The sequence below is a fragment of the Lathamus discolor genome, chromosome 8, assembly GCF_037157495.1.
Source record: "Lathamus discolor isolate bLatDis1 chromosome 8, bLatDis1.hap1, whole genome shotgun sequence".
In the NCBI taxonomy this organism is placed as follows: domain Eukaryota; kingdom Metazoa; phylum Chordata; class Aves; order Psittaciformes; family Psittacidae; genus Lathamus; species Lathamus discolor.
In genome coordinates, this window is record NC_088891.1 from 15300478 (window position 1) to 15325797 (window position 25320).

A 25320-nucleotide genomic window follows, 5' to 3' on the forward strand; every position below is an offset into this window, starting at 1 on the left:
ATACTGTATCAGCTGGCAATTGAGTCAAACTGGCTTTATTTTCACTCACTTGAATGGGTTTAATTAAACTCCTACTTAGCAAATCAGGAAACAAATATGTTCAGTTTCAGATTGTAATGGCAAAGATATTGCTGCCTTCATACTTTGTGAGGAAATAGCTGTCAAAAAAAAAGAAGAACAACCAAGCAATTGTTTCTTACTTTAGTATTAGAATTTAGGCTAGCATATAAACCAAGATCACAATCATTCTGGAAGAGTTTTATTCTTATATTTAGATCAATCTGAATGCATAATTTGAAGAAATACCTTTGTTTCACTCACAGGTCTCAATTTCTCAACTCACCCTCAGCAACTGTTATTATTTATAGACAAGGACCTAGACGTTGCTTATACAAACAATGTGTGATGGAAACAGGACCCTTGGTAGCTAGAGAGGGTGCAAAAAACACAGCTGTGATTTTGAAGACAATGCAGATGTAATCAAGGCATTCCTGCACAGAGTACTGGTATTTTTCTGCTCTATACTGCTGTGTCCCCATTGTCTAAGGGAAGTTGTAACACTAGAGAATTGGGTGAAACTACTTGCAGCTCACATAGCTCTTCTGGGCAGAGAAGCTGTGCTGAAGTGTATTCTGATACACCATGGAAATGGACAGAGCTCTTCACTCTTGCTACTTCAAATCTGTGATCATTTCTTATGCTCTGTAGTGAGCTCCTGACTCCAAGCACTTTGTCACACACGTGAAGTGAATCCCCTAATTCTGTCAGACACTTCCAGTGATTCATTTCAAGATCAGCTTCGAAACCTGCCCTAAAATTATTTCAATCTGACCCATAATTTCTTTTATATATATTTTTCTTAGCTAGCTTACTGCCGTTTAGCAAGGATATCCCTGGGTCCTCATACAAATTCAGTGTTGATTGAGAGAGCCAGCTCTTCCGTACCCTTTGCCTCCTGCCTCAGTAAATGCCTGTTCCTATTTCTTGTGTGCTTTAGAAACCGCTTTTGGAAGAAAAATAGGGACTGAAAAGAAACATCCTCTAAGTTATTTTTCAGCTCAGATTTCCACTTACACAATCTCAACTTCATTTTCTGATATGGACAATAAAAGCTTCAGCCTCAGGTGTCCAATTTTAATTGCCTGCTATTTTCATTACTGACCATGATGGCAGCAAATGCTCTTCAGGAGATACTTGTATTTTAATTTATCTGCAAACATAAATCACACATTATAGCACTTTTTCCCTCTAGGTTAATTGAATCAATTCTCTAAATGTCTCTAAGCCTGGTCATTTGAAAGAGGCTCACTGTTTGAAATCTCTTAAGAATTATGGCCCTTGAATTGTGTGCAGGATGGTATCATTCCTTGCTCCAGACAGATGTCTTACATATATAATGTAAAAATACTGTTATACACATAAGCAATATTATATGTAAAGCAACACCCCAATACTGTGATTATCCTATAAAATATTATTTCAGACATTTTTCAAATATCACAGTGAACTGATTGTCTCACTATTATAAATCTTATTAATGATTAAGAGTAAGTCTGGATATATTTTAAGTTCTAAAGAAACAAAAGAAAATCTACTTTCATTTTCCTTATTTCTACATTACCTTTAACATAAAATTTTAATAAATGCTGATAACAAGAAACCCCATTTTTATTACTGAACATCCAGGAATGGCTGAAGAAGAAAACTTCATTTACACATTTTTTCCTAAAAATGAGTCAAATGGGTAAGTTTTTTTGCCTGTGATATTGGCCATTTTATACCCAGTAGAAGTGTTGATTGCTGCTATGGTTAATTCAGTCCTAAATTAAAACTCAAATTTAAGGATTTAAGGAAGCCACAAATACTCCAGTGACAGTGATCAAGTGAATATGCTTGGAAAGACTGTCAGTGTTTGACTCACTTTATACTTGGGTTGGTTTAAAAAGTTAATATTACAGGTTAAGTAGCCAGTTGAAACACACCATGTCTCTGCTAGGCTGTTGTGCAGAAGGCTGGTTTTGCCATGTACGGAGTGAGACAGAGGTACCACTCCTTTAGTCTGAGGCTTCCTGAGACCATCCAGCTCAACACTGCTCCTCAGCTGGTCTCCACGCTGCACACAGTGACACACAGCAATACACAGCAACTCACGGCTGTGAATGGGGTGGTTTAACCCAGCCTCTGCAAAACAGCACCCGTCTTCTCCTGCAGAATATGCATGGCAGTGAGTGGCACTGCCTCGGGAGACGGCTGTAAAGAATGTGTGCCCTTAACTGAGGAGTTACAGGCAATATGCTCTTGGTTGTGGGGATTCTATTCTAAATTTAAATATATAAAAAACCTTTCTATTTTGAATTTATCTTCAATTTACCTGTTTGAATTTATTATTTGTAAAACACATCAAGCCTCAAATGGATTGACCTTCTGCTAATGTATATCACCTAATGAATGGATGCAATTAACTAATTCATATTGGAATATTGCACTTTCTAGATCACATTTATCACCACTAAATGTGTGATTTAGTTTGCAAGTTTAAATTTTTTATTGTTACCCTTTAAACTAAAGAAATAAGTCTTATATTTAATTACCGAACTTACATATTCAATTAATAGCTTCATTACCTTCATGAATATAGATACCACACAGAAGTAACAGAAGAGTGCTGCCTGGGTCTGCTCCTAAGCACACCCTATAAAGGGTCTGCTGTGAACCTCAGAACAGGTTTTTTTGATCAAAACATCTTAACTGGTGAGTTCTAAGGAACTGGACCTGGCAATCCAATATCCTTATACATGAGCCTGAGATAAATTTAGTATCTATATAATTAGTATTTAGTATGTAAGAGGAAGCAAAGCTTATGTTTCTGGAAAGACAGAGAATTTAAACATTCAAATGTTTAGATTAAATGAAATTAAATTGAATGGAATTAAAAGAACGAAAACCATACAGACTGGCACCTCACCTACTAAAGGACAAGGGATGAGTGGAGCATGGAAGCAAAACAAACTCTTCTAGGAGAGAGGGGACAGAGCACCAGGAACAACAGCTCTTATGGCAAATACTTCTTCAACAGAGACTCAAAACATGACTGGATGGCATCCTTAGGGGGCTATGTCAGTGGGAGACAGATGCAGGGAGGTGTGTTGGTGAGATACAGGAAACTGTCACTTTCCTGATGGTAAACAGGTTTCAGAACCACGAATTGCTGTCCTGTTTAGCTACCTCTGTTTGTTTGCCAAACACTGATACTTTACCTGTCAGTGGAATCAAATCTGTCATTATCTTTGGCTTTCATGTTAAATTTCTTTTATGAATTAGGTAGGTTCAGATCTCCTGCTCTTCACTACACTACAGGCAGCCATAAGTCTCATTACTGTAGGGAATCTGTGCCCTGTAGAAAGATGAAAGGTTTAGATAATCTATCCCACTTGGGTTAAGAAAACAATAGGTCTTCAATCACTGCAAAGCCTGTTGGATGTACTTCGAGGTTTTCTCCACTCTGCAAAGATATATTTACCAAGATACCTTTTGCTCTTAATAGCAAAGCTGAATTTAAAATTTTTATCTCTATTTTGAGAACTTTTTGTAAGGAATTTGGAAAAGGAAGGAGTTATTCTAAAAAGAACATGCTGTCAATAATCCTCCCTTACATTTACTGCTTGTGTACATTAACTGAGAAGAGGGAATACGCAGAGAAAAAAACAGGGAACTGGCTGCATCAAAGCATTTGTCTGCACAAAATTGATCTATTCCTTAAAAGAGAATTCTTCTTGTACTGGAACGATCTCTTCCCAGATGCATTCAGAAAGTCAGACATGCCCATACTGTAACCTACCAGATAAGTTTATACTAGAGCCATACCCAGCACATTCAGATGGAAGCAGAGTGTAGCTGAGAACATAACACTGGTGCCCGCAACATCTGTACGGCACTTCTCTAACACATTCACGTTTTGCCAGCACTGACAGTCCTGTCCTGCAGCTCTTTGGTGTGGAATGTTATCTGTGCCCTACTATGCCAGCGTGGCTATCACGGAGATTAAACTGGCTTGGAAGCTCTCAGGGCCCATGTTATATGCCGACAATTTACTATCCTCAGTTATATAACTATAGGCAATATATATGCACATGTAGTAACATCAGTTATGCACTGAGGCCCAATAATATGCCCAGCCAATAGAGAACAAAGAAAAGTTTTGGGTCCTGCTTTAGAAAATGCCCAATTTAATTCTCCCTGAAATCAGTGTCAGCAACAGTGGACTTCAAGAAGCTCTGAAATGGGCCTTAAAAGATCACTAGCAAAAAGCTTGGAACATACGTATGTGGTGTGGTTTTGATCTCATATTCATGATCTGAAGTGTTTTATTCTGACACTGAAATCACAGAGAAGAAAGAACAAAGAAATTCTCAAGAGGTCATTTTGTCTGCCCTCCAAGGTGTGCTCAGCTAGACCTGAGCTGCATGTTGCAAATATTTGCCCCCATGAGCAGTTCTTCACCACAGACTGCAGCAGAGACAGAGGGATGATCAGAAAACACAAGAACTAAAGAAATAGGGGGGTTAACGTACTCAAAAAGCTTTGAACACTGAATTACAATGTGTTCAGATCTTCCTCACCTGTTTTTTTTGAGTCCTCCAGCAGCAGCATCAGTCCATAAGCCAGAGAACATCCTTTAAGGACCATGCAGCAGTTTCTGCAGGAAAACATAAATTAGGTAAAGGCATTTGACCAGGGATGTCAATTATAGTAGATGTACACATTCAGACTTTGCCCAATTCAACTAAAATCAGCAGATTTAAGCTTAAAAACAACTTGGCCCATATTATTACAATACAAAAAAATAAATGGTGTATTTATAGCCTTGGTCTCTCCAGCTGTGTTGGTTTAGGTTTTATTACATCAGTAATAACAATTTATGTGATACTCTGAATAATGTGCTATTAAAAATTCTGTACAGTATATAGTGCTACCCATGGGATTTAAACTGTGGGAGCTATATGCATAATTCTCTACTTTGCTATTTCTATAGGAGTGAAGATTACTATAAAAATGGTTAGGTTGTATACACTGTGTGAATTCCTGCTCTACTTGAATACAGACAAGAGAAGAAATAGTTCAGTCCAGAATGACTTTGAGTAAGTTTTGCAGTCTAAGGTCACACTGATCACATGTTCAAGCATGAACAATATCATCAGCATGCTTTTTGATGTCTTTACAGGATGCCAATAGATTTGTGAGGCACAACCTCCCTTAACGGAATCCATTGGATGTTTCTACAGAGCTTTATCTGTGTGTCTTAATGATTTTATTCTTTACATTAGTTCCTCTAATTTTCCTGGCATAGAAGTCACACTGACCATTTTGTAGTGTCCATGATCACCCTTGGAGGGCTCTTTTGAAACACCAGGGGATCAGTGGTATGTTTCCTATGTTCTGTTTTGCTGGCATTAGGATCAGGTTCAGCAAAAAACAACCCACTGGCACTAGCACTTCTGTAGCTGAACATTTGAATCCTTGGTGGAAACATTACACAGCTCCAGCAATTGGTTACTGTTTAATTTACCAGTTTCTCTTGAAGTCTTTCTTATTGACAATTCATTTTGGGACAGTTCCTCAACCTCAGCCCACCTAATGTTTGGTTCTTTAGCAAGGTAAATAATTCTAGCTTTTTAGCTGTGGAGTTAAGCACCTTGAACACTTCCTCCACATTTTCAGCCTCTGCTGCTTTACCTACGTTCTTGCAGGACTCCTCTAGTGATAGATTCTGAAAAAAGTTTATGTTATTTCTTCCACATTCTTGGCAAAATCTTAAAACCTTTTTGGTCAGCTCTGTTGTGGTTCTGCATTTGACAGACCTCATCCTCTTCCTATGCTCCTTGCTTACATAAACTTCAATTTTTTGAAGGACGTCTGCATTTTCTTCCCTCAGAAAACACAGCTGTCAATGTTTATGGGTGGCACTGCCACTATCCTTACCCTTATGGCTCTGGGAGCAGGGCCCAGGTGAGGGAGATCAGTAGAAAACAGTGTATTTTCTTTCCATTGTTCAACCAGGTGGTCCATTGCATGTGACTAAAAGGCAGTAACACAGAGCATGGATCATATGGGCTAGTAATTAAGGACAAAGCTTTCATGGTGTTTATGTTTTACTTGTCTTTCTTGTAATGCTAGGTACACATTTGTTAGATTTGGGAAATGTCTTGAGAACCACTTTCTGAATACAATGAAAGAAGAAACTTAATTCAAATTTCCTGTTCTGTCCCCTTTTCTATTTGAAAATGGTTCCAAAGTGTTGTAGAGACTTTAAATTGACAATTGGCAAAAGCTGGAAGGATTTACCAAGGGAGCAATCATCTCCTATGTACTATGTCCTATACTTTCATACAGCATCTGTTTGATTATGGAAACGAGAAGGACCTTTGTTCTAACTTAGCATCATGCTTCTTATTAGTGGAGTTAAATAATACGATTTCAATAAAGCACTGAAGAAAATCTGAAGGAAGCAAATGTAAAATATGTGTATTTGTGCCGATTCTCAACCCTTTAAAGACAACTGTTGTAAGGAAGCTAACCTGATCTGGACAAATGAGTAAAGCTTTGTGCCTCTGACATGTTATTGCCCTACGGTTAGTTGAAAAATAGCATTAATGCCTTCACACCTGTTATGAAACTAAACTAAGAGGTATCTGCATACTACTGTGTGAGGGAGACCTACATCTGCACAAAAGAAAGAACTGCTACGGACATACAACTAAATATTGCTTTTATAAGCATATTTATTTATTTCTCATTTTCCTGGAAAAGAGGAAGTGGTTTATCTCATTCCTGCTGTAATGAATGGCCTCCCTAGCATCCTCCCTCAGCCCTACTGTATACATAATTCTGAAAGACTTCTCTCACAGACATAATAAACATATACTTTAGCATGCTGTGACAATTAACATCCTGAATAATATCTTTGTTTTGCAGTGGTGTAGGGTAAAGGTTTTCAAAGCATTGTACACAGACTATTTTCAGGGGCTTCCCAGAGGCAGCTCTCAGCTGTCTGTGCAAGCGCTGACTTGCACTACAGGCAGGACCTGTAGCAATCCTACCCCAGAGTGTGCCTGCTGTTGCACAGGTGCTCACCTGGCTCATGCAGCACTGGTACAGTCAGAGTCATCTCGTAATTCATTAGCTTTGCTTGCCACAAAGCCATCATTTTCTCAATCACTAAAGGCAGGGCAGTACTTAAATGTGGAGGCAGAGAAAGGTGAGTAGAGGGACACAGAAGAGTGATTAAGGATTAAAATTGGGTGGTGGGGTGAACTGGATGGTAAAGAAATGGAACTGGTGGTGAATGTCAGGAACATACATCAGGTCCTCGTTGGAGGCAAGGAAGAGCACTGATGGGGTAACAGAAGTGAACCCATTTGCCCAGTCCTGTAAAGCTCCATCCTATTCACAGCAGACAGCAGTACTGACAGACCTGAACATATTTACCACCAGAGAGAAAAAGGTTTCGGACACATAGAAACCAAGGCACCGAGCACTTACAACATGTGGCAAAATAATCTACCAAAACTGGGCTAAGGTTTTGGTGTCAAGTCAAATGACAAAACCAACTTGTAAATCACCCAGATGGCAAGTTAGTCGAGTCAGTATCACATCTGATAAACCATACAAGACACATAAAAGATAATTTTTATTTTTCTAGAAGGTCTGATTCTTTGATATATTCAGCAACTTCACATCTTAAGATCATGGAATATAATATTATCATGCTTCATACTATAGCATCTATGCACTTTTAAGCTAAACATATTGGAGACCTATAGTACCTCACTTGCCTATACTGCATTATAGGGAGCCACTGGACCGAAGGAGATTTCATTAAATGTTCCTAATTTATTCTGCCTCATTGCTCTTCTGTAAACAGGACGGGTCACTAGAGAGCAAGGCATTTAATCCAAAAAGAGGGCTGTGGGTGGATATGCAACTTCAACATACTATGCCAAGGTAAGATTCCTCATTAGTCATTGAAATCCCTCAGAAGTGACAAGATAGAAGCGTTTGTTTACAGGCTAGAGCACAGCATTCTCCAAAGCATTCACTCTTTCACAACCTCCCCTTGAAAAGGTTTTGGGCAGCCAATAAGAGCATGGCTTAAATCCCAATCTAGGTCAGAGGGAAATTTTCAACCATATTTTGGTGTCTGACTTTGTGGTTTCTCTTTTTGCCTTTCTTTTTGATCAAGGTGACAGGAACAACATTTTATTCATTTTTACTGGAAAGCAGGAAAGGTAATGATTAATCCATTCTGCAAGAAAAAAAGAAGAGTTCTGGTTGTGAACTTACTGGTATTATCTAGCCAGTAAAAACAGAAGTGTACTCAGAGAAGACACAGGATGGAAAACTCATGATGAATTGTTAGGGCATGTTGAGTTGGTTCTGTCAATGCCTGCAGTCAGATGATTTCACTGGCTGTACAAGATGAAATCTCATATTTCAATGTATAAGTGTCAAAGTTCAGCTGAAGCAGGGACAAATACAGAACAAAATTTGTGTGTGTTTGTAACTAGGGCACCAGAGCAATAGAGGAAGCCAAAATGAGCCGGAAAAGCAAAAGGAGTTTAAAGGAGAAATTTGCCTTGAAGAACAGCTTGGTTAAAGAAGCCCTCTCAGAATTCCTGGGAACTTTTATACTGATAGTAAGTGTCAGCTGCTTTCCTTTCTTCCTACTAATCTAATGCCGGGCAGTGCTTGTAAGGGGACATGTATGCTTTTTCTTGTACTGTACAAGCAGCGTGGTTACTGCCTGACAAACATTGTACAGCCTTGAATGAACTGCTTCTATTTATGGTAAGTTTGTAATTCCTTTCTTCATCTGATGTAATTACCATGGCTATTAAAAACAGATAGCTTTATTTATTATAATTGTCTAATAAGCATTTGATTTCATCTAGGAGCAAAATTTCAGTGAGCTACCACATTGTGAAAAATCAAAATACGCACAATGAATATTAATAATATTCTTGCTTTTGTTTTGAAAAAGCTCAGCAGTTTATTCCAGTTCCACTTCTGTGCACAACTTCCATGTGCTTTAACAAATATGTTGTATTTCACATTAAGAGAATTTTAGCCAAGTTATTTTCCCGTGCAATATAGAAATTTTGCTGTGTGATTTGCAATGAATTTATTGGAAGTTGCACTGACAAACATTCAGAGGTTTTTTGGTTTAACTGCATAAATTATACAGCTGCCTGGTCCTGTAGTACAGCTACAGTTTAGGTAAATACCAAAATTCCTCATTTTCATATACTCAGATTTATTTTTACTTAATTTCTTGCTCAATTTTTCTGTGTATTTTTGCAATGGGACACAGAGCTTTTCCCTGTGATTTACCAGGGTAGAGAGCAGATTCAGTAGCAGAGTTGGAAGTCGAGCAGCTAGAGTATTTATGCCAAACTCTTTCTTCCTCCTTTCAGTCTGAACAAAACAGTGTTGCTTATTGCTACATATTTCATAGTGAGAGGAAAAAGGAAATAAAAAGAAGCAGACATAGCAGCACTGACAGTATATTTTACAGTTGTAACTATATTTTAGCTAAATTTCAAGTAAGTCATCTAAAAAGTTTCAGTACCTCATAAAATACATGGAAATAATGGTCTTTACTACATTTCAGCCAACTGAAGTGCACAGGCACTAAAGTAACATTATTCTCAAATTTAATACCATCCATAAGACATCATTACAGTAAGGAGCACATTTAGAAGCAAGGAGAACAAAGCACTTTACAAACATTAATGAACTAAGTGTCACAACACCCTGGTAAGGAGGGGAAATGTCATTATCTTCATTTGATATATTAGCAAACCTGATTACAACAGACTGCACAGGAAGCCTGCGGCAGAACTCTGAATATAACCCAGATCACCTGACTTCCAGTACTCTGTCCTCGACACAAGATCATCCTCCTCTGTCCATTAATACAATTAAGCAAGTAAAGAAAACATATTAAAGTGCAGATTAGACCACAAATGCTATTATTTAATGTCCTGCTGCACAAGACTAGAAGGAAATGCAAACCCAAAGCCCATTTTCTAGTATATTCACCACACAAATGCCGTAAAAAATGAAGCTATAAAATTGTTGTTGACAGAGTTTCTCAATTCTGGTTTACCCTTTCGAGTTTCAACCTTGGCTTAAAACAGAGAAGAGCCTCACATGGATTAAAAAGCAATTTTTTTCCAGTGCTTGGGTATCTCAATTTATGTTTAGACTGCACAAGCTAGTGGCAGTACAAAACATTTATTGTGAATGAACAGACTTTTCTGCTGTTATTTACTGCTATTGCTTTCAGGCTCTGTCAGCTAGTAAGTAGTGTCTCTTTAAGAACAGATAAATATTAAACCGTTAACTTAGATTGGAGCTAATGAAAAGGGCACCTGGTAAGTCAGAGAGCAGAAATCCTTGAAAAACAGATGCCATGTATGCAAAAGAAGTGGTAATTTTCTTCCACCATCCTATTACTATGTCTTATTCCTGTTACAAAGTGAAAGTGAGACCAGAGTCCACAGCTTACAGCACAGTTGAATCAGATCTTCGCTGAAATTCATTTTATGTCACTGTGATGGGTTTTATAGCCTGTGGGGAGCACCCATGACAGGGAGCGAGGCAAGGGTGAGCCTTTCTATTACCAACAGAATTTGCCTGGAAGTCAATGCTAACTGACCATACCTAATTTTGCCACCAACCTAGCACCTCTGGAAGTTAACTGGGTGTAATTCTGTCCTCCAAATCACCTATTTCCATTTTTTTCTGGAGAACAACATCCCAGACCACATACTGTTAATAGCATGTGGTCTGTGGTGTTGAGTAGAGCTTGACCTACCATCTTTGGAAACTCAAACCTTGCAACATTATTGTCCCAAACTGGAAAATGTAGAAACTTTAGATTAATTTCAGGATATCTAGAAAATTAAATCAGTCACTTGAGGCAAACCTCAAGCCTTCACCTGTGGGTGATGAGGACTCTGCCTGCTATCTTAAACAGGCTTGAGACAAGCCTGGAGAAAGTCAGTGGGTATACAGTTTGGGTAACATTTCTTGGTCATCCGTACTTAATATGCTGTGGTTTGCCTTGCAGCATGGTTTCAGAGCACATAAACTGAATTCTTTTCAGAAGAAACTAAAGTGGAAGGTGAGATCCAGAATCACAGCAAATATACTGACCACTAATGGATACTCAGTTCAGTGGATCAGACTGGAGATGCTCCCAAGTAATCCCTCCTGAGATGTCACAGTCAGGTTATCTGAACCAGCTGCTTGCACTGCACAACCTGACAATACAGATAATGTGTGTGATCCTCTCTTTCTGCTTACCAAAGCACCTGGCTTCAACCCCTGAGGTTTCAATGAGAAACACTAAACCCTAGGAACCTGGAAGTGCCCTGCTGTATAGGCAGATCTGATGGTATACAGAGCAGCTGCTGTTACCACCTGCCTGAGTAATCCTGCTGGTGAGTAGGCTATTTCACTTAGACATATTCTGCTGGGGAACAAGTATTTATTTCAGCATCAAGCCTCCCCAAGCATAGCACAGCTTCCCCAGTTACACTCTGGAACAAGAACTGGGGCAGAAACCCCAAAATATATAGTCCATAACCAGATGCAAATTGCATGTAAATTTGGTTACAATGAGCTTTGGATACTGTGTTCACTTTAAACGTTCCATCAACCTGAAAAAATGTTACACTTCACCTCTTATGTGATTTCTATGAAACAAATAGAGCAATGCAGTTTCAACATAACTAAGTTATATTTGCAGTACAGGCAACAAGGAGCACACATTATGCTGGGTATTTGCAGATTATCTGTGAACTTCTGCCGCTTTCTTGTATTTACCTTGGTGTTGTCACATGGCAAACCCCTAACCTGCAAAGTTTAATTGTACCATTTGTTTAGAGTAAATATAAACAAAAAAAAAACCCCACCAACAAACCCACAGCAATCTACCCATAGAGTTTTCAATGAAGATGTGAAAATAGTACAACCGTTTTATAGATGATGTATACACAGTGTGTTTGGAAACAACTTGTGAGACTGGTCCCCCCCAGGCTATACCTAGGCAACAGGTTCCTGAGGTGGGAAAACAGCCACCCATTTGGTCCATGGTGTCTGAGAGGCTGTTGTGCACACACACGTTTCCCAGCCTCTGACATAGCCTTCTGTATCTGGGGTTGCCTGAGGCCACCTTGTGAAAGAGCTCTCTGGAGAGCATTTTGTTCTCCAGCATGTCTCCTGGCTCAGTGTATTTCCTCCTGGGGCTCCTCTAGGTTACTATGGGGGACAACAACCGGGTGCCAGGCACAAGAGTGTCAGAAAGGCATGCTGCATCAGGCAGATTGTTTATATGAATTTTCAGTGAGCCTGCAACTCACCTATCCAACTGCCTCTCTGCTTTTAATCATCCTTCTCTCCATATTTTCACTTCAGAATTTGGCCACATTGCTCTCAAACAAAACAGGATTTACTCTGGCTTACACCATTAAGTGTATCTGAATAGGAACATTTCCAAAAGAGATGCCAAATTGGCCATGTGGCTTGCTTTACCAGTTCTGCTCACCTGTTTAATTCATTGTCTCTCTTAAGAGAATCTTAACAAACACAGTTTCCCAGAAAGAAGCTGCACAGGAGCCAGTATCTCCTGAGCCCAGAGCAGTGTATGCTTCCTTGCTGAAACAGAACATGGGCTTCCATTTAGCATATAAAGACAGGTGGGTAGCGTAAGTATTCCAATCCTAAAGCTTAGTCTCCAGCTGGAGGTGGGGAGCCTCTTGCGAAACTCCCACTGCAGCAAATGTTTGTGTGTCTAAAGGTGCAGTGCTTGAGCATGAAACAAATGCATGACACCCCATATTGCAAATAATCCACTAATGAAAAGGAAGGCTATTTATCTTTTGCTCATCAAAACCTTTTTATCTTGTTTTCATATTCTGACCACTTAATTTTGTAAGATATCACTCCTGCTTTGTTGTGGAGTTTGGGTGTTGCCTGCAAAATCTTTTAAATATGACATTCCATGGATTTGCCTAGTCTAGAAGATTAAAATTTATGCAACTTTTCCATATCTTTCTATGGCCTTACATTCCAGTGCATATTACAATACTGCACAGCAATATAGCATGCATTAGAATCGTCATTACACAATGTTATTACATGAAAGCAAATGTAGCTTTTGATAATTCATTTCTTCAATAAGTGTTTAATACAAAATTAATACTAAGAAGTTTTAAAAAAAGATAAATTCCGTGTTCTGAATTTTTGTGAAAGGAAGATTCTGCATAGGATGAAATTCCTTAAACAATGAGTTTTGTTTAAGGTAGAAAATTGAATGGCAGTAGTTTGACAGCTACCTTGTTTGCCGTCAGCAATGAACTTCCTGGAGTACAGAATCTTACATAATTAGCTCTTAGACAGTGAACTTAAGTTTGTCAAAACTAGATAAAAAAGGGTTATTAAAACTTGAATTGGTATTTTGATAAGCCACTCAACAGCTTGTTAAATATTATATAATGCTACAAATGAGCAGTGTCTACCCTCAGCTCTCATTTAACCACAGGGTTCCAGCATGCTGGAATTAGCTTTCCAAGATCTTTTTCTGTAGATACTTCCCCCCTCCCCAGAAAGTTTGCATCTATAGGACTGAAGTTTGAGGCCCAGAGAAAGGTCCCTACAGAACACTTGAATCCTTCCAACATTCAACTGCAAGTGCACAACCGCAAACAGTCCTCTTCCACTTGTATTTGTGTTTTAGACACAAATTTACAGAGTGCTTTTTCAGGTTTTGCCAAATAAAAAAAGTTAATAAAGATAATAATCTTAAAAACGGACAAAAAGTTGGGGAGCAGAATAAAAGATAGTAAATGCAGTTCATGCCATACAGAGTTTATATCTCTGTGATCAAAACAGTTCAATAAACCATTCTGGATAAAAGAGAATTCTTGTGAGCTCTCCCAATCCAAGGCAAACTTAACACAGTTTCTCTAACCCAAAGGCTTCTTTACCATTAAAAGCATTCAAGTTTTTTTTTTTTTTCCTAACAGAAAACAGCTTAGGAAGATAACATGCTGAGGCTTTAATTACCCATAACCATACACCTCCAACTGCAAGGACACAGCAAAGATCCCGCCACCCTGTTCCCGCACCCAAAGGGAAGAGTAAAACAAGCCACATGTACCCTTACACTCCTAAGGGACAGAAAACCTTATTTCTCAGAAACTGCCGTGCCTGCTCCTGCATTATCTCTGAATAGTACAGATAATTCCCCAAGCACTGCTACAGAGACTAAACGCGTTTTAAGAGTACAGGAAGATTCTAATCTGTTCGGTTGGTGTAATAAGCAAAGCAGGGAGGCACATCTCAAGAATAAATGAATAACCTAGGAGGGAAGCAACACTTGAACAGGCTCTTTCTCTCCTCAAGACGCTAGCTAAGAATTTCTTCCCCTGTCTAGCCATTTCTTCCTAGCCCCTTTGCAAAGGGCCATGTTTCACTCCTGAAAGTTTGCATCTGAATATGAAATGTTTCATTTCCTTTCTCTTCTGAATTTCTACAATATAGTAAGAAAATAATCTTCACTGAAGAAACTGACTCAAACCAGTTGCCCTATAGAATTCAGGAAAGAAAAGCACTTTAGCATTTCAGGATGAAGAGTGCAATATTAATAATAATAAAATATGAGAGAATACAGATCTTTGCATTCTCTCTAGGTGATTTCAAACTTTTGTATCCTATTGCATGTGCAAAAGCAGTAATAAAAATCTAAAAGTGTCAGCTTATATACTACAGCATAGTCTGTGCCTCAATATTTTCACTGTATTTTTCCCACAGAGCAATTTGGGCCTGATCTTTATGTGCTTTAAAAGCTTTATATACACAATTCATCCAAAACCTTACTAAATCTACATTCTTGTCTCCAAGAAGTAATGCTGTCTGTCATTAAAAAATGGTTTGAAAAGGGAAATCCATTTGAACCCCAGAGGATATTGGTTATATCCCAGTAGATCATCAGGAGAATGGATATAGTGATTTTTTATTACTTCAAGTTTGATTAAATCATAATATACAGAAATCCTCCCATCCCCACCAAAATATTTAATTCATGATAAAATAAGAGGCATGTGCTTTTAAAGTATTTAACAACTATATGACTGGTAAGCTGTATTTTTAATCTCACCTAAAAATCTTATGTACTGATTTAACAAAACACAGCAAACATTAAATATGAAATTAGATGAAGATTGCTCTTTCCTGGAAGAACAGGAGCTTCCTATAAAGTAAAAGCTTGCACATTCAATTCATTCAGCTAAAGGCCTGAATTTTCATACATCTAACACATTGCTGTTAGCCTTACCATTCCTATTGAAAGCGTGTTTAGGAGCCCAGTCTGAACTAAGGCCCTACATAATATACAAATATAGCAAAAATATGGCTCTGTATGGTGAGAGTTTCTAATCCCTTATAAAATACCTTATTATGAAATGCAATAGATTATTTACAAAGCAGGTCTGCTTCAGAATTTAAGAGGCTGGAAATGAAACTGAGTTCTAAAACACACTCCAAATTAAAGACCTTTAGGAGGACACCATCAATTTAGAAATCACCTCATATCTGAAAAGTTTACTTACTACTTTTATAGGCAACACTCTAACTGTATATGGGAATGTTAAGGGGGAGCAGGGGAAACTGTAAAAGGCTAGAGTCAATCACAAATAACTTCTAATGCTTTCATGGCCAATTTTGGTCAGAGATTCCTATCTGCAGTGAAGGGAAAACAATCACTTCTCCTAGTCTCCAAAGAGTCTCTAACTCTTCCTACCCCTATTCCTGCTTTTAAGGGCATAAATATGCCATTTAAAGTCTGGCTGCTTGGAGAAGTCATAGAGGTTTGCCTAAGAAGTGAAATACTAGGGCAGACTTGGAACAGGTGACTTCAGGATAGCAGGACACTCACTGCAAGCACACAGCTTGAGCCTAATTCACTGCATTGCCCCTGAGAACCCATCCCCTTCCCACCACTGCACAGGAACATAAGCACATGTGGCAGAATTCAGAGCAGTACTGCAGGGGTGTCCAGTGTGAAAGGGAAGCAGGCAATAGGCTAGCAGGAAATGCCTGTCTGTGGAACAGTAGGACAACACAGGTGGGAGTGTGACATGGGAAAGGGGCAGGGTTGCTGCTTTACCCGAACAAAGGCATCCTCACAAAATTGTGAATTGGTAGAGGGAGTCCTGAAAACTGACTGAAATGGGAATTCTGAACTGGTTTTCTAGGATTTCCCAATTGAAATTGTACAGCTTATAGGGTTTTTTTTTGGTAACTGCTGACTCTCTATTCCACATAGCACCCTGAGTTCTTGTATTCATGTAGAGCATCATCCAGTTGTGCAGCCATTGAGGCCGTATCTGCCTACAGGGACATCTGCGGTACCCTCACCACAATCTGACAGCTGGTGAAGCACAAGATATAACAAAAAACTTGTCATTGTCTCCACACTGCTAAAAAGCAGAAGATGTGACTGCTTCTGTAATGTTTAAGTGTATGGCTATTAGTGCACACTACCACCAGATCTGTTTGATCAGAAGGGGCCTTTTTTTTATATAAGCATTCTGCTTTAAGACATCTAAAGCTTTATAGGCCATGTAGGAAAATAAATTACCTAAAATTCTGGATTCCAATCTGGCAGGAAATCCTGTTTACACTAAAAATGCTATTACGAGCATTTACAAAAATCCTGAAAACAGCACAAATGGAAGCAAAATGATCTTTAGATGCCCTGATGAATGTGGTAGAGATAAAATTCTATAAGCTTCCAGGGAGTAACAGGACATTATGCTCATTGGAGGCCAGTTTAGAAAAGGCTCTAATGTCTACAAAGCAAGATTTTTTGGCAGGGAATGTGCAGACAGCTATTCCACACCCAAACGTGTTATTTATGACAGTAATATCATTACTTTGTGAACTAAAGTCAGTACTGAAGCTATTCTAGTCAATTTAAGCAGGTCAGGCTATAGACAACTGATAAGAAGAAAACCTAGTAGTGTAAGATATGATAAAGAAATCTGGCTATATTCTACTGTAAATTAAATTCCCACTGATTCCTTGTGCTTCATTTGATGAATTTGTGTGGGTACAGCTGATGGCTGAGCTTGGCCTAGAAACTTAGGATATTTAGTTACAACTTGATGATCTAGTCAGCCTTAACTCAGCCAAGCAAACATTCACAGGGTATTAAATTGCTGCTCCTGTAATTACATGATTAGGTGATAGTTTCCAGTTATGTCAACCTAGCTACAGTATAAGTAGAAAGTATACTTGCTTTGAAAAGTATAAGAAAACTTTTTTATCTTCTTAAAAATGACAGCAGATGGAGAAAATATTAGCTTCACATGGTTCAGATTTATAGGCTCAGTTCCCAGTTTCCCCATCCCAAAATGGGCACACTCTGACTGGACCTGCAATAGTGTTCATGAGCAGGCAGTCACCAACATCCACCAAGCAAGAAGCCAGTGCAGCTGTGTTTGAGCTGACTTGCATGCTTTGTTGTTTGTAGGCTGAGCTTTCTGAGGCTAGTTAAGCACAAAAATGGAGTGTCTGTAGTTGCATATTTCCCTATGACATGCAGAGCAGAAGCTATTATGCAAGAGTGATACACAGCTATTGCTGTACAATTCTCCTCAGTTCTGGTAATTAGGGAAGGGAGGCCAGAGCCTCCCTCTGTTATTTCCTTCCCTCTTCTTGTGAGATGTTATTGCCTCTTACCCTTTTTTATACCCATCTCCCCTATTCCTGTTTTTTATAACATCCTTAGTAATATTTTCAAAAGAATATCCTTTTCTTCATATCTGCAAAACTGCCTATGCCATTTTAGAACACAAGCACATGCTTGCAGATCTGCTTGCCTGAATGCAGGCTGCATCTCAGTGTACACAGTGCTTATGTCATCCTCTGCACAGCAGCTGACTACAGCTTGGTATATGTCTTGCAACTTTCAATTATACAGTCCAATAAACTACTGCTATCTAACACCACCCTACCTTTACTTAACCTGACAGCTGTAACACTTTGGCACCAGACAGTGCTTTGTTTGCTTGCGTAATTGTAACCTCAAGGCAAGAACTGCAGCTGGGTATATGACACAGTCTTGGGGCACTCTTATAACAGCAACTCCGTCTGCATTGCTGGTTAAGAGCGTAATTTTATTGAGAGCTTTTCTGTCACATCTTGGTGTTAGTTAAAACCCTTGGGGAAACACCCTTGGAAAGAAAAATATGATTTTTTTTTTCCCGATTTAAATTGCATCTATTCTAGCAGGACTTGCTTGTTAAACCTCAATCACCAAACCTTATGGTACAGTCTATTTCTAAGGCAGGAGAGATCTTCCCATTACTTTGCAGTTTCTAAATGCAACTACCTTGCAACTGAAAATAAGCATTTCTGAAAGAACTAGATTTTATATATTCAAATATGCAGAGTTAGAAAGAATATTTGTGATATAGGCATTGGTGACAAGCAGTGTCATAATTTGGCAGTAACGGCAGAACACTAAAGCAAAACAACGATTAACCAAAGCAATTACACAGGCTAAGATGGAATGCCTTTATCGGAAGAAAAAAAAAAAAATCAGATTCCCATGTAACAAAGTAGGAAAATTATATATATATATATGTATACATATTTATATATATTTATATATAAGTAGGAAAATTATATATAAATTATATATATATATAATATAATATATAATCTATATATATATAATATATAATATAATATATATATAATCTGATTATATTATCTTATATTAGATATATTATTATATTATATATATTATGTTCTATATACATTTTATTATATATTATATATATTTTATATACATTGTATTATATTTTATATTTATATTTATTTTATTATATTATTATTATATTATATTATATATATTTTATATAATATATATTTTTATATATATATAAATATATCTCTGATTTAACATCAAAGTGGATTAAGGTTCAGGATAAATCTAGTCCCATCCCAGAATTGACCCAGTACAATTCCGATCACTTACAGTTGCAAAGAAGCAAAGGTTTTCAGACTACAGATATTTGAGATCTTCCACAGAGTGCTGGGTCCTTCAACAAAGCACTTAGGCATAAGTTTTAAAAGGAGATTTTCAAAGACACGAACTGATTTCTGGCAGAAAACGATCAGCTAGTCTATCTTAAACTAAAGGCTTTTGTAACTCTGAAAATCTTTCCTACCAACTTTAATAGGACCTAAACGTACACTTGAAGCTAAGCAGAAGCTTTAGAACAGAATAAACATTTTCTTAAGCATACATTTAAATGTGTTGCTGAATTCTGAGAACCAACATAAAACAGAAGCTAGTTTAAATCCACTGAGAATACTCCAGTGTGAATTATTCAGGTATCCCCACTTCAATTAATTGTTCAAGCTACACAGCCAGTGAAATATTTTGATAAAGTAATATATGATATCAAGGGAGCATAACAGTAACACATACGCTAATTTCCAGACAGTTGTCTCCTTCCAGAGTTTCAGCGTTAAACATTAGAGGCTTTTTGAACGGTATTTCATAACTTGTATAGTAATTTTTCATTGCTTATAACAATCTGGAAACAGAAACTTACCACACAGAATTAATTCCTTCTTCACTTTCAGATAGAGAGATTTGTTGTAGGGACTGTGAGATCTTGTTTAGGCTCCAAGCTCTGAACTGTATCCCATCATTGTATTGGAATGCTCTTTTCCGGGGAAGACAGAGGTCCTTACAAGCAAACACGGTCACAGAGCAGGGGAAAAAGAGGAAATGTTCATTGCAGCAAAGGCAACAATGGCATGCATGCTACTAATCTCAAATTCTAGCAATGTTTTAATATTTAACAACATTTTCAGCTATATCTGAACAGCAAAAGAAGTTACAAACTAACCAACAACATTTGACAGACACACTCATGGTTTTACATTTCTGTTTCAAAATACAGATGCTTGGATGTGGGTGTGTGGGCCAGGCTGTCCTTAGCCGTGGAGTCCATGGTGGGCCTATGACGGTATCGGTTGGATTTGCAATGGCAGTCACCATAGCAGTGTATGTGTCTGGGGGGGTTTCTGGTAAGTGACTCTTTTTTCCCTTATGTAGCATTTATTGCCACAATTTTAAGGCTATGTTATTAAATTACTTACATTTCATGGTATAAATAATTATGTATTTAGCAATAGCAGGATAGTCTGCATCAGAATTTTGCTCATAAATCTTTTGTGTTCTTGTTTACTTTTTTCTTTGCATTTGACAAAATCTTCCACCAAATTCTGATCTGAACTACAGTGTGCAAAATTGGCACATGTCTGGCTTTTATGGAAAATAGTCTGTGCAAGCCAGAAATCTGCTTGGTCTTGCTTTGAAAATTCTGTCAGTAGAGTTGATCCTGGACAGGATAGGCACTGAATTTAAGGAAATAACCATGAAAAGCTTACAGAATCCAGTAGAGGCATCAGCTAAAATGGCTGCCGGCTTGGAAGAACATAGAGTGACCCACTAATGGGTATAATGAGCAGGGTTCACCTTATAGCATGCAGTTTCTTCCTTTTATATGACTGGGCAATAGCAAGTCTGCTCTTGTCTGCTGATTCAGAGAGCAGCAGATCACAGAAAGCAGAAAAGGCAAAACATATTGAGTACTAGGGATAAACTCTGATGCACTGTCAATGTACTGCCATTGCCACTTTCTTTCTCCTGTATTATTTCCTCAATGTATATTGGTCAGGAACCTTTCATTTGTCTGTAGCTAGGATAACTGATGAGTATCTACGTGTGCCATATTGGATGGTGCTTACTCTTGTATTTCCACGGTTCAGTTTAGCCAAATTAATATCAGAAACATTAGCATAACTGGTTTTAACATTTAATTTCTCCCTTTAAAATAGAAAATTATGGGTTGTGTTATGTATTATACAGTGTTATGTATTATAATACTAATGTATTATGTATACAGTGTTCTGTATTATAATAGTGTTATGCATTACATAATAACACTACAGTGGTATGTATTATAATAGACAATACTCCATGCTGTATGTGGAATCTGTATTGCTCTCTTACGGCAAATGGTGCCCTTGTACTCCAGCTTTCATAAAGGCATTTCTTACCCTTCATAAAGAAAGTAAAGCAGATCTGGGCAGATATCTCTAGGTATAAATAGCCCATTATAAATAGTTGCTATAGAAGAAATCAGTGTGGCTATTTCTCCTCTCTTTTACAAATTCTTTTACAAAGGCACTGTGCACAAGGAAGTTTAAGTTCACATTAGAAAGTGCTCAAGATACTGAAAAACAGGCAGTCATGTTCCTGTCATTGAAACAGAGCAGAATGGTTCCTTAATACATGAAGTTAATTCCTATTACCTGAACATCTCTAAACTACAACACTGAACTACAACTCTTCTAATGCAGTATCATGAAAAAAACCCAACCTGTATAGACACTAACCTGCCCTACATTTGCATCTGTAAGGGATATTAATCTCCATTATACAGAAGATTAAGAGTTCAATCCCAGCAGGGCAGAGCAGTTGTAGATGTTGCAGTATTACACTTCCTGTGCTTTTCCCATGACAAAGGATTCTGCAGACAGTGCATTTTCTCTGCAAAAGAATAGCAACAGATATTTCAATAGGCTGTGATTATCCAGCGTATGATTACTAGTGGACATTTCAGAATATCAGTTGCTATACAGAGTTTGTTAGCAAATTCTGTGTCTTTTTGGTCATGATGTTTCATGTTTAAGTACCGCCAAAATAGTTTGCATCAGTTCTTTATGGTAATATAAAATACATAGGCTGCCCACTTGGTGATTTTGAGCTCTTATCTAGGAAAATTTCCCTTTTTGTTTTTTTCCATCTAATCTTCTGTGTCTAGATCGTTGTGATCACTGGAGCTACAAAGGAATTTGGGAACATGCTATTCAAAGTGTTTTGGTTCTTTTTTAAACCAGGACACTATCAGTGGCACAGGAACCAAGACTCTTTTTAACTCTCCTATGTCAGCATATTTGGCCTTCAACTAGACTTTTCCTTTCCAGATGCAATGCTAATTAGATGCTCTAATATTATTATGTCTTGTCCTGGCCATCATAATCACCAGGTATTATATACAGGTGGGGAACAGTATCAGGTGTTGAAAGAAAGGAAGATGATTAATTCCAGTTAAGAACAAAAGACAAGACAACAGTTCATCAAAATTCATGAGGGGCTGTTAAATAAGGTGCCAGCCATCTATTTGCTCTGTGCTGAAGAATTTGAAATACAGTGAGGAATTCAAAATTAATTCAGGACTGATGCTACTAGGTCAGAGTTTTGGAAGTGATACAAAGAAGGTTTTATCCAGTTTGTCATCTGTGTTTGTCAGTTCATTATGTATCAAAGGTGCCTGGATTTCATAATATAATGACTCGCTGACCTGAAGTGCAAACAAACACAGAAACTGTACATAGAGGTCCTTTCTCCATCAGTAGCCTTTGACAGACAAAGGTCACACTCTTTTAGTTATTTTATTAAAGAAAAATGCTAATTTTTTTTTTTTTCAATAACCATGAGGCCAAAGTGAGACTTTACCTGGAAGGTAAGCAACGGATCTGCTATGTCCTTGCAAACCTTAGTGTTTACTGTATTTTTACTTTGGAGTATTATTCCATCTTATTTGGCAATTTGCATTTCTTAAATATCAACTACGTATTTATATATATATATTAAAAAAAAAAAAGTCATTCAACACTTTTTTCTGTGTTGATAAAAGATGTTGAGGGAAGCGACTAGTACGTGACATAATGATAAAAGTATTTTAGAAACTAAAATTGTCATGAAGAATTCCAGTATTACTGAAATCTCCTCCATGTGTAAGTTTAGATGTAGCTACTCCTAAATACCACAGGACATAAAACTGTTTCAGCACAAATACTTTATCAGTTTTCTTATCATGGACTTTTCTGGAGGGTGTAAGAGCTTGATGAAAACGTGATGAAGAGCTACACACTGCTGTCCCCAGATCCTGTCTAGGCATAGCTCACCAACAGTCAGCACGAAGCTGGACAGGCCTGACATTGTTTTATATTCATGAAAACTGACTTCCTAAGTAACCCCAGGTTGAAGACAGGGTCATAAACATGACTTAAATCCAAGGTACTCCAGATCCGCATCAAGATATATGATCAAGCCAGTAATAGTCCTTAATCTTAATACATGCTCTCTAAACTGAATGAATGTTCTGCTGCCACAATCCTTTCTTAAAAATAAAAGGCCAAAGACTTAAAGAAAGCGAATATTTGCAGAATGATGGACCCTCCCATCACAACCAATGGGGCAGACTTAGGCTTTTTCTAGAAGACTTGTCTATAGATTATATAGTGCAGGACAGCGGTTTGATAAATAGCAGTCTGCCGACATTAAGAGGGGAGCTAGATCTTGGTGGCTTTCCTCCTCTCCCCTGTAATTTGTTTCAGTTTAATCGTAGTCAGGCTATAATTGCAAAACAACAGATAGAAAAGCATGTACTAGTCTCGTGCTCAAAAGTATCTGTGTTTTTACAGATCCTTCACCTATTCTCATGTATCTGAGTCATCTATATGACTTATTTTGTGATTCATTTTTCAGGTGGTCACATAAACCCAGCCGTTTCATTAGCCATGTGCGTGACTGGAAGATTAAGATGGACCAAATTACCAATTTACATATTAGCACAACTCCTGGGAGCATTCACTGGAGCAGCGGCTGTCTTTGGGATTTATTACGGTGAGTACACTTTAGACATGCTCACAGAACAAACTAGAGGTCAGGCAGTCTCTAAGGCCCCAATTCCTCAATGAATGCCAAGCAGACACGGAACTGCTCACAGAGGGCTAATGGGCAGGATTGAAGCTAAAGCCATAAAGAAGAAAAAAGGAAGAAGCATAAAGAGTCTGGGGGGGAGGTGGGGGAGAAGGCTCAAGCATTCCAGGTATCCTACAACTTTCGTGAAACATTAATAATTCAGGAAATGTTCTGAAATTTAGAAAAATTATTCATGGGAAATCAGATACTTTGAGATCATGTATTTCTCAGTAAGGATTTTAAATTACTTAATAGCCAGGATATAGGACTATTCATCTTCCAAGCAAATTAGAAACATTAAAGACCTGATCCAAGTGCCTGTAGGCAAGTATCACCAACATCGTTCATTGAGGTTACAGGATATGAGATCCACTAAACGTCAGGCCACCCTAGAGAGGTAGCTCTCCAAGGCAATGAACTCCAGGTACAGTGGTAAAGGGGTCACATACTAGAAGGGAAGAAAAGTAGGGGGGGGCAAAAAGTTGCCACTATCCTTGAGGCTGTTGATTTTACACAGTGTGCCACAGAAGGAGAAAACATAGTGACAGACTCCCAGACTTGATGAATCCGCACAGTTGGACCAATCAGTTGCTTCAGCCACCTGCTCCAAAACTCTGCTTGTACTGGCCCAGCCCATCTCCTCCAAGGCCTCTCTCTGATGGGCATTATGTCTGCAGACAGTGATCAGTCTAGGAGCAAGAGGAAAAATGAAAATGCCCATTGTGTATCAGCTAGGTGCTCAGTGCCAGTACTAACCATGAACAGAAAGACCTTTAGGAACGGAGGAAACTGTTTAAATGGTCTGAGTTTGATGGTGGTTTTGTTAATTTGTTTGGGATTTGGAACGGGGAGAAGGGGGAAGAGCTTGTTTTAAGGTTAGCGTTAGAATTTGGAAACTGTGGGATTCCAGAACAGGATTTTCTAGAGTCCTCCTCAAGCTAGACAGCCAAGTTTAAGGCTGCAGCTATGACGCAGCAGTACAGCAACATGCACATATGATTGAAGGTAAATTCATTGGGTTCTGCTAAAGGGTAGCAGTAGGATAGGGAGCCAAGATCAGGAACTTAGGGGTAGAGTTAGAGACTTCTTCTTAGTCAGGAGTGCTGCATCTTCTCATACCCGTATCTCTGATCAAGACCAATGTTGCCCTTCTCTTGTTCCTATTAATTCCCAAACTTCTCTAGTACTTTTTTTCCTTCTTGCAACTTGTAAGAAGAGTGTCATGCACTTATCAAGGTCCACTGAAAATTCATGGGTAGAAAAAGACGTAGGAGCTCAACACTTCCATGTTCCCCATATACAGATATTTGAGCTAGGTGCTTTAATTTTCAGCAGTGTGCCTGAAAGAGTGAGGAAATACACATGCTCAGCTACTGAACATGAGGCTTTTCTAAAGG

At 38.2% G+C, this 25320-nt stretch overlaps 2 protein-coding genes across 6 annotated transcripts in view; one reads left to right on the forward strand and one right to left on the reverse strand.

The window, feature by feature from the left end:
* The window catches only part of ALDH1A2 (aldehyde dehydrogenase 1 family member A2), a 103732-nt gene that overhangs the window by 56402 nt on the left and 22010 nt on the right, over nucleotides 1-25320 (reverse strand). The window contains exons 3-5 of one of the 2 annotated variants that reach the window (XM_065688360.1): nucleotides 21550-21703; nucleotides 19695-19831; nucleotides 4620-4696 (exon numbers count right to left, since the gene is read on the reverse strand). The gene's annotated coding sequence lies outside the window, so the exon portion shown is untranslated. The remainder of the gene's footprint in view (nucleotides 1-4619; nucleotides 4697-19694; nucleotides 19832-21549; nucleotides 21704-25320) is intronic. The other variant, XM_065688361.1, reaches the window with a different exon arrangement.
* AQP9 (aquaporin 9) overlaps nucleotides 8172-25320 on the forward strand; it is a 29300-nt gene continuing 12151 nt past the window's right edge. The window contains exons 1-5 of one of the 4 annotated variants that reach the window (XM_065688363.1): nucleotides 8172-8285; nucleotides 8565-8693; nucleotides 11132-11185; nucleotides 20049-20175; nucleotides 23708-23845. In XM_065688363.1, the coding sequence (XP_065544435.1) occupies nucleotides 8592-8693; nucleotides 11132-11185; nucleotides 20049-20175; nucleotides 23708-23845 (421 nt within the window). In that variant the 5' untranslated portion in view covers nucleotides 8172-8285; nucleotides 8565-8591. Of the gene's footprint in view, nucleotides 8286-8330; nucleotides 8694-11131; nucleotides 11186-20048; nucleotides 20176-23707; nucleotides 23846-25320 lie in introns of those variants that run through there. The other 3 variants (XM_065688364.1, XM_065688365.1, XM_065688367.1) reach the window with 3 other exon arrangements.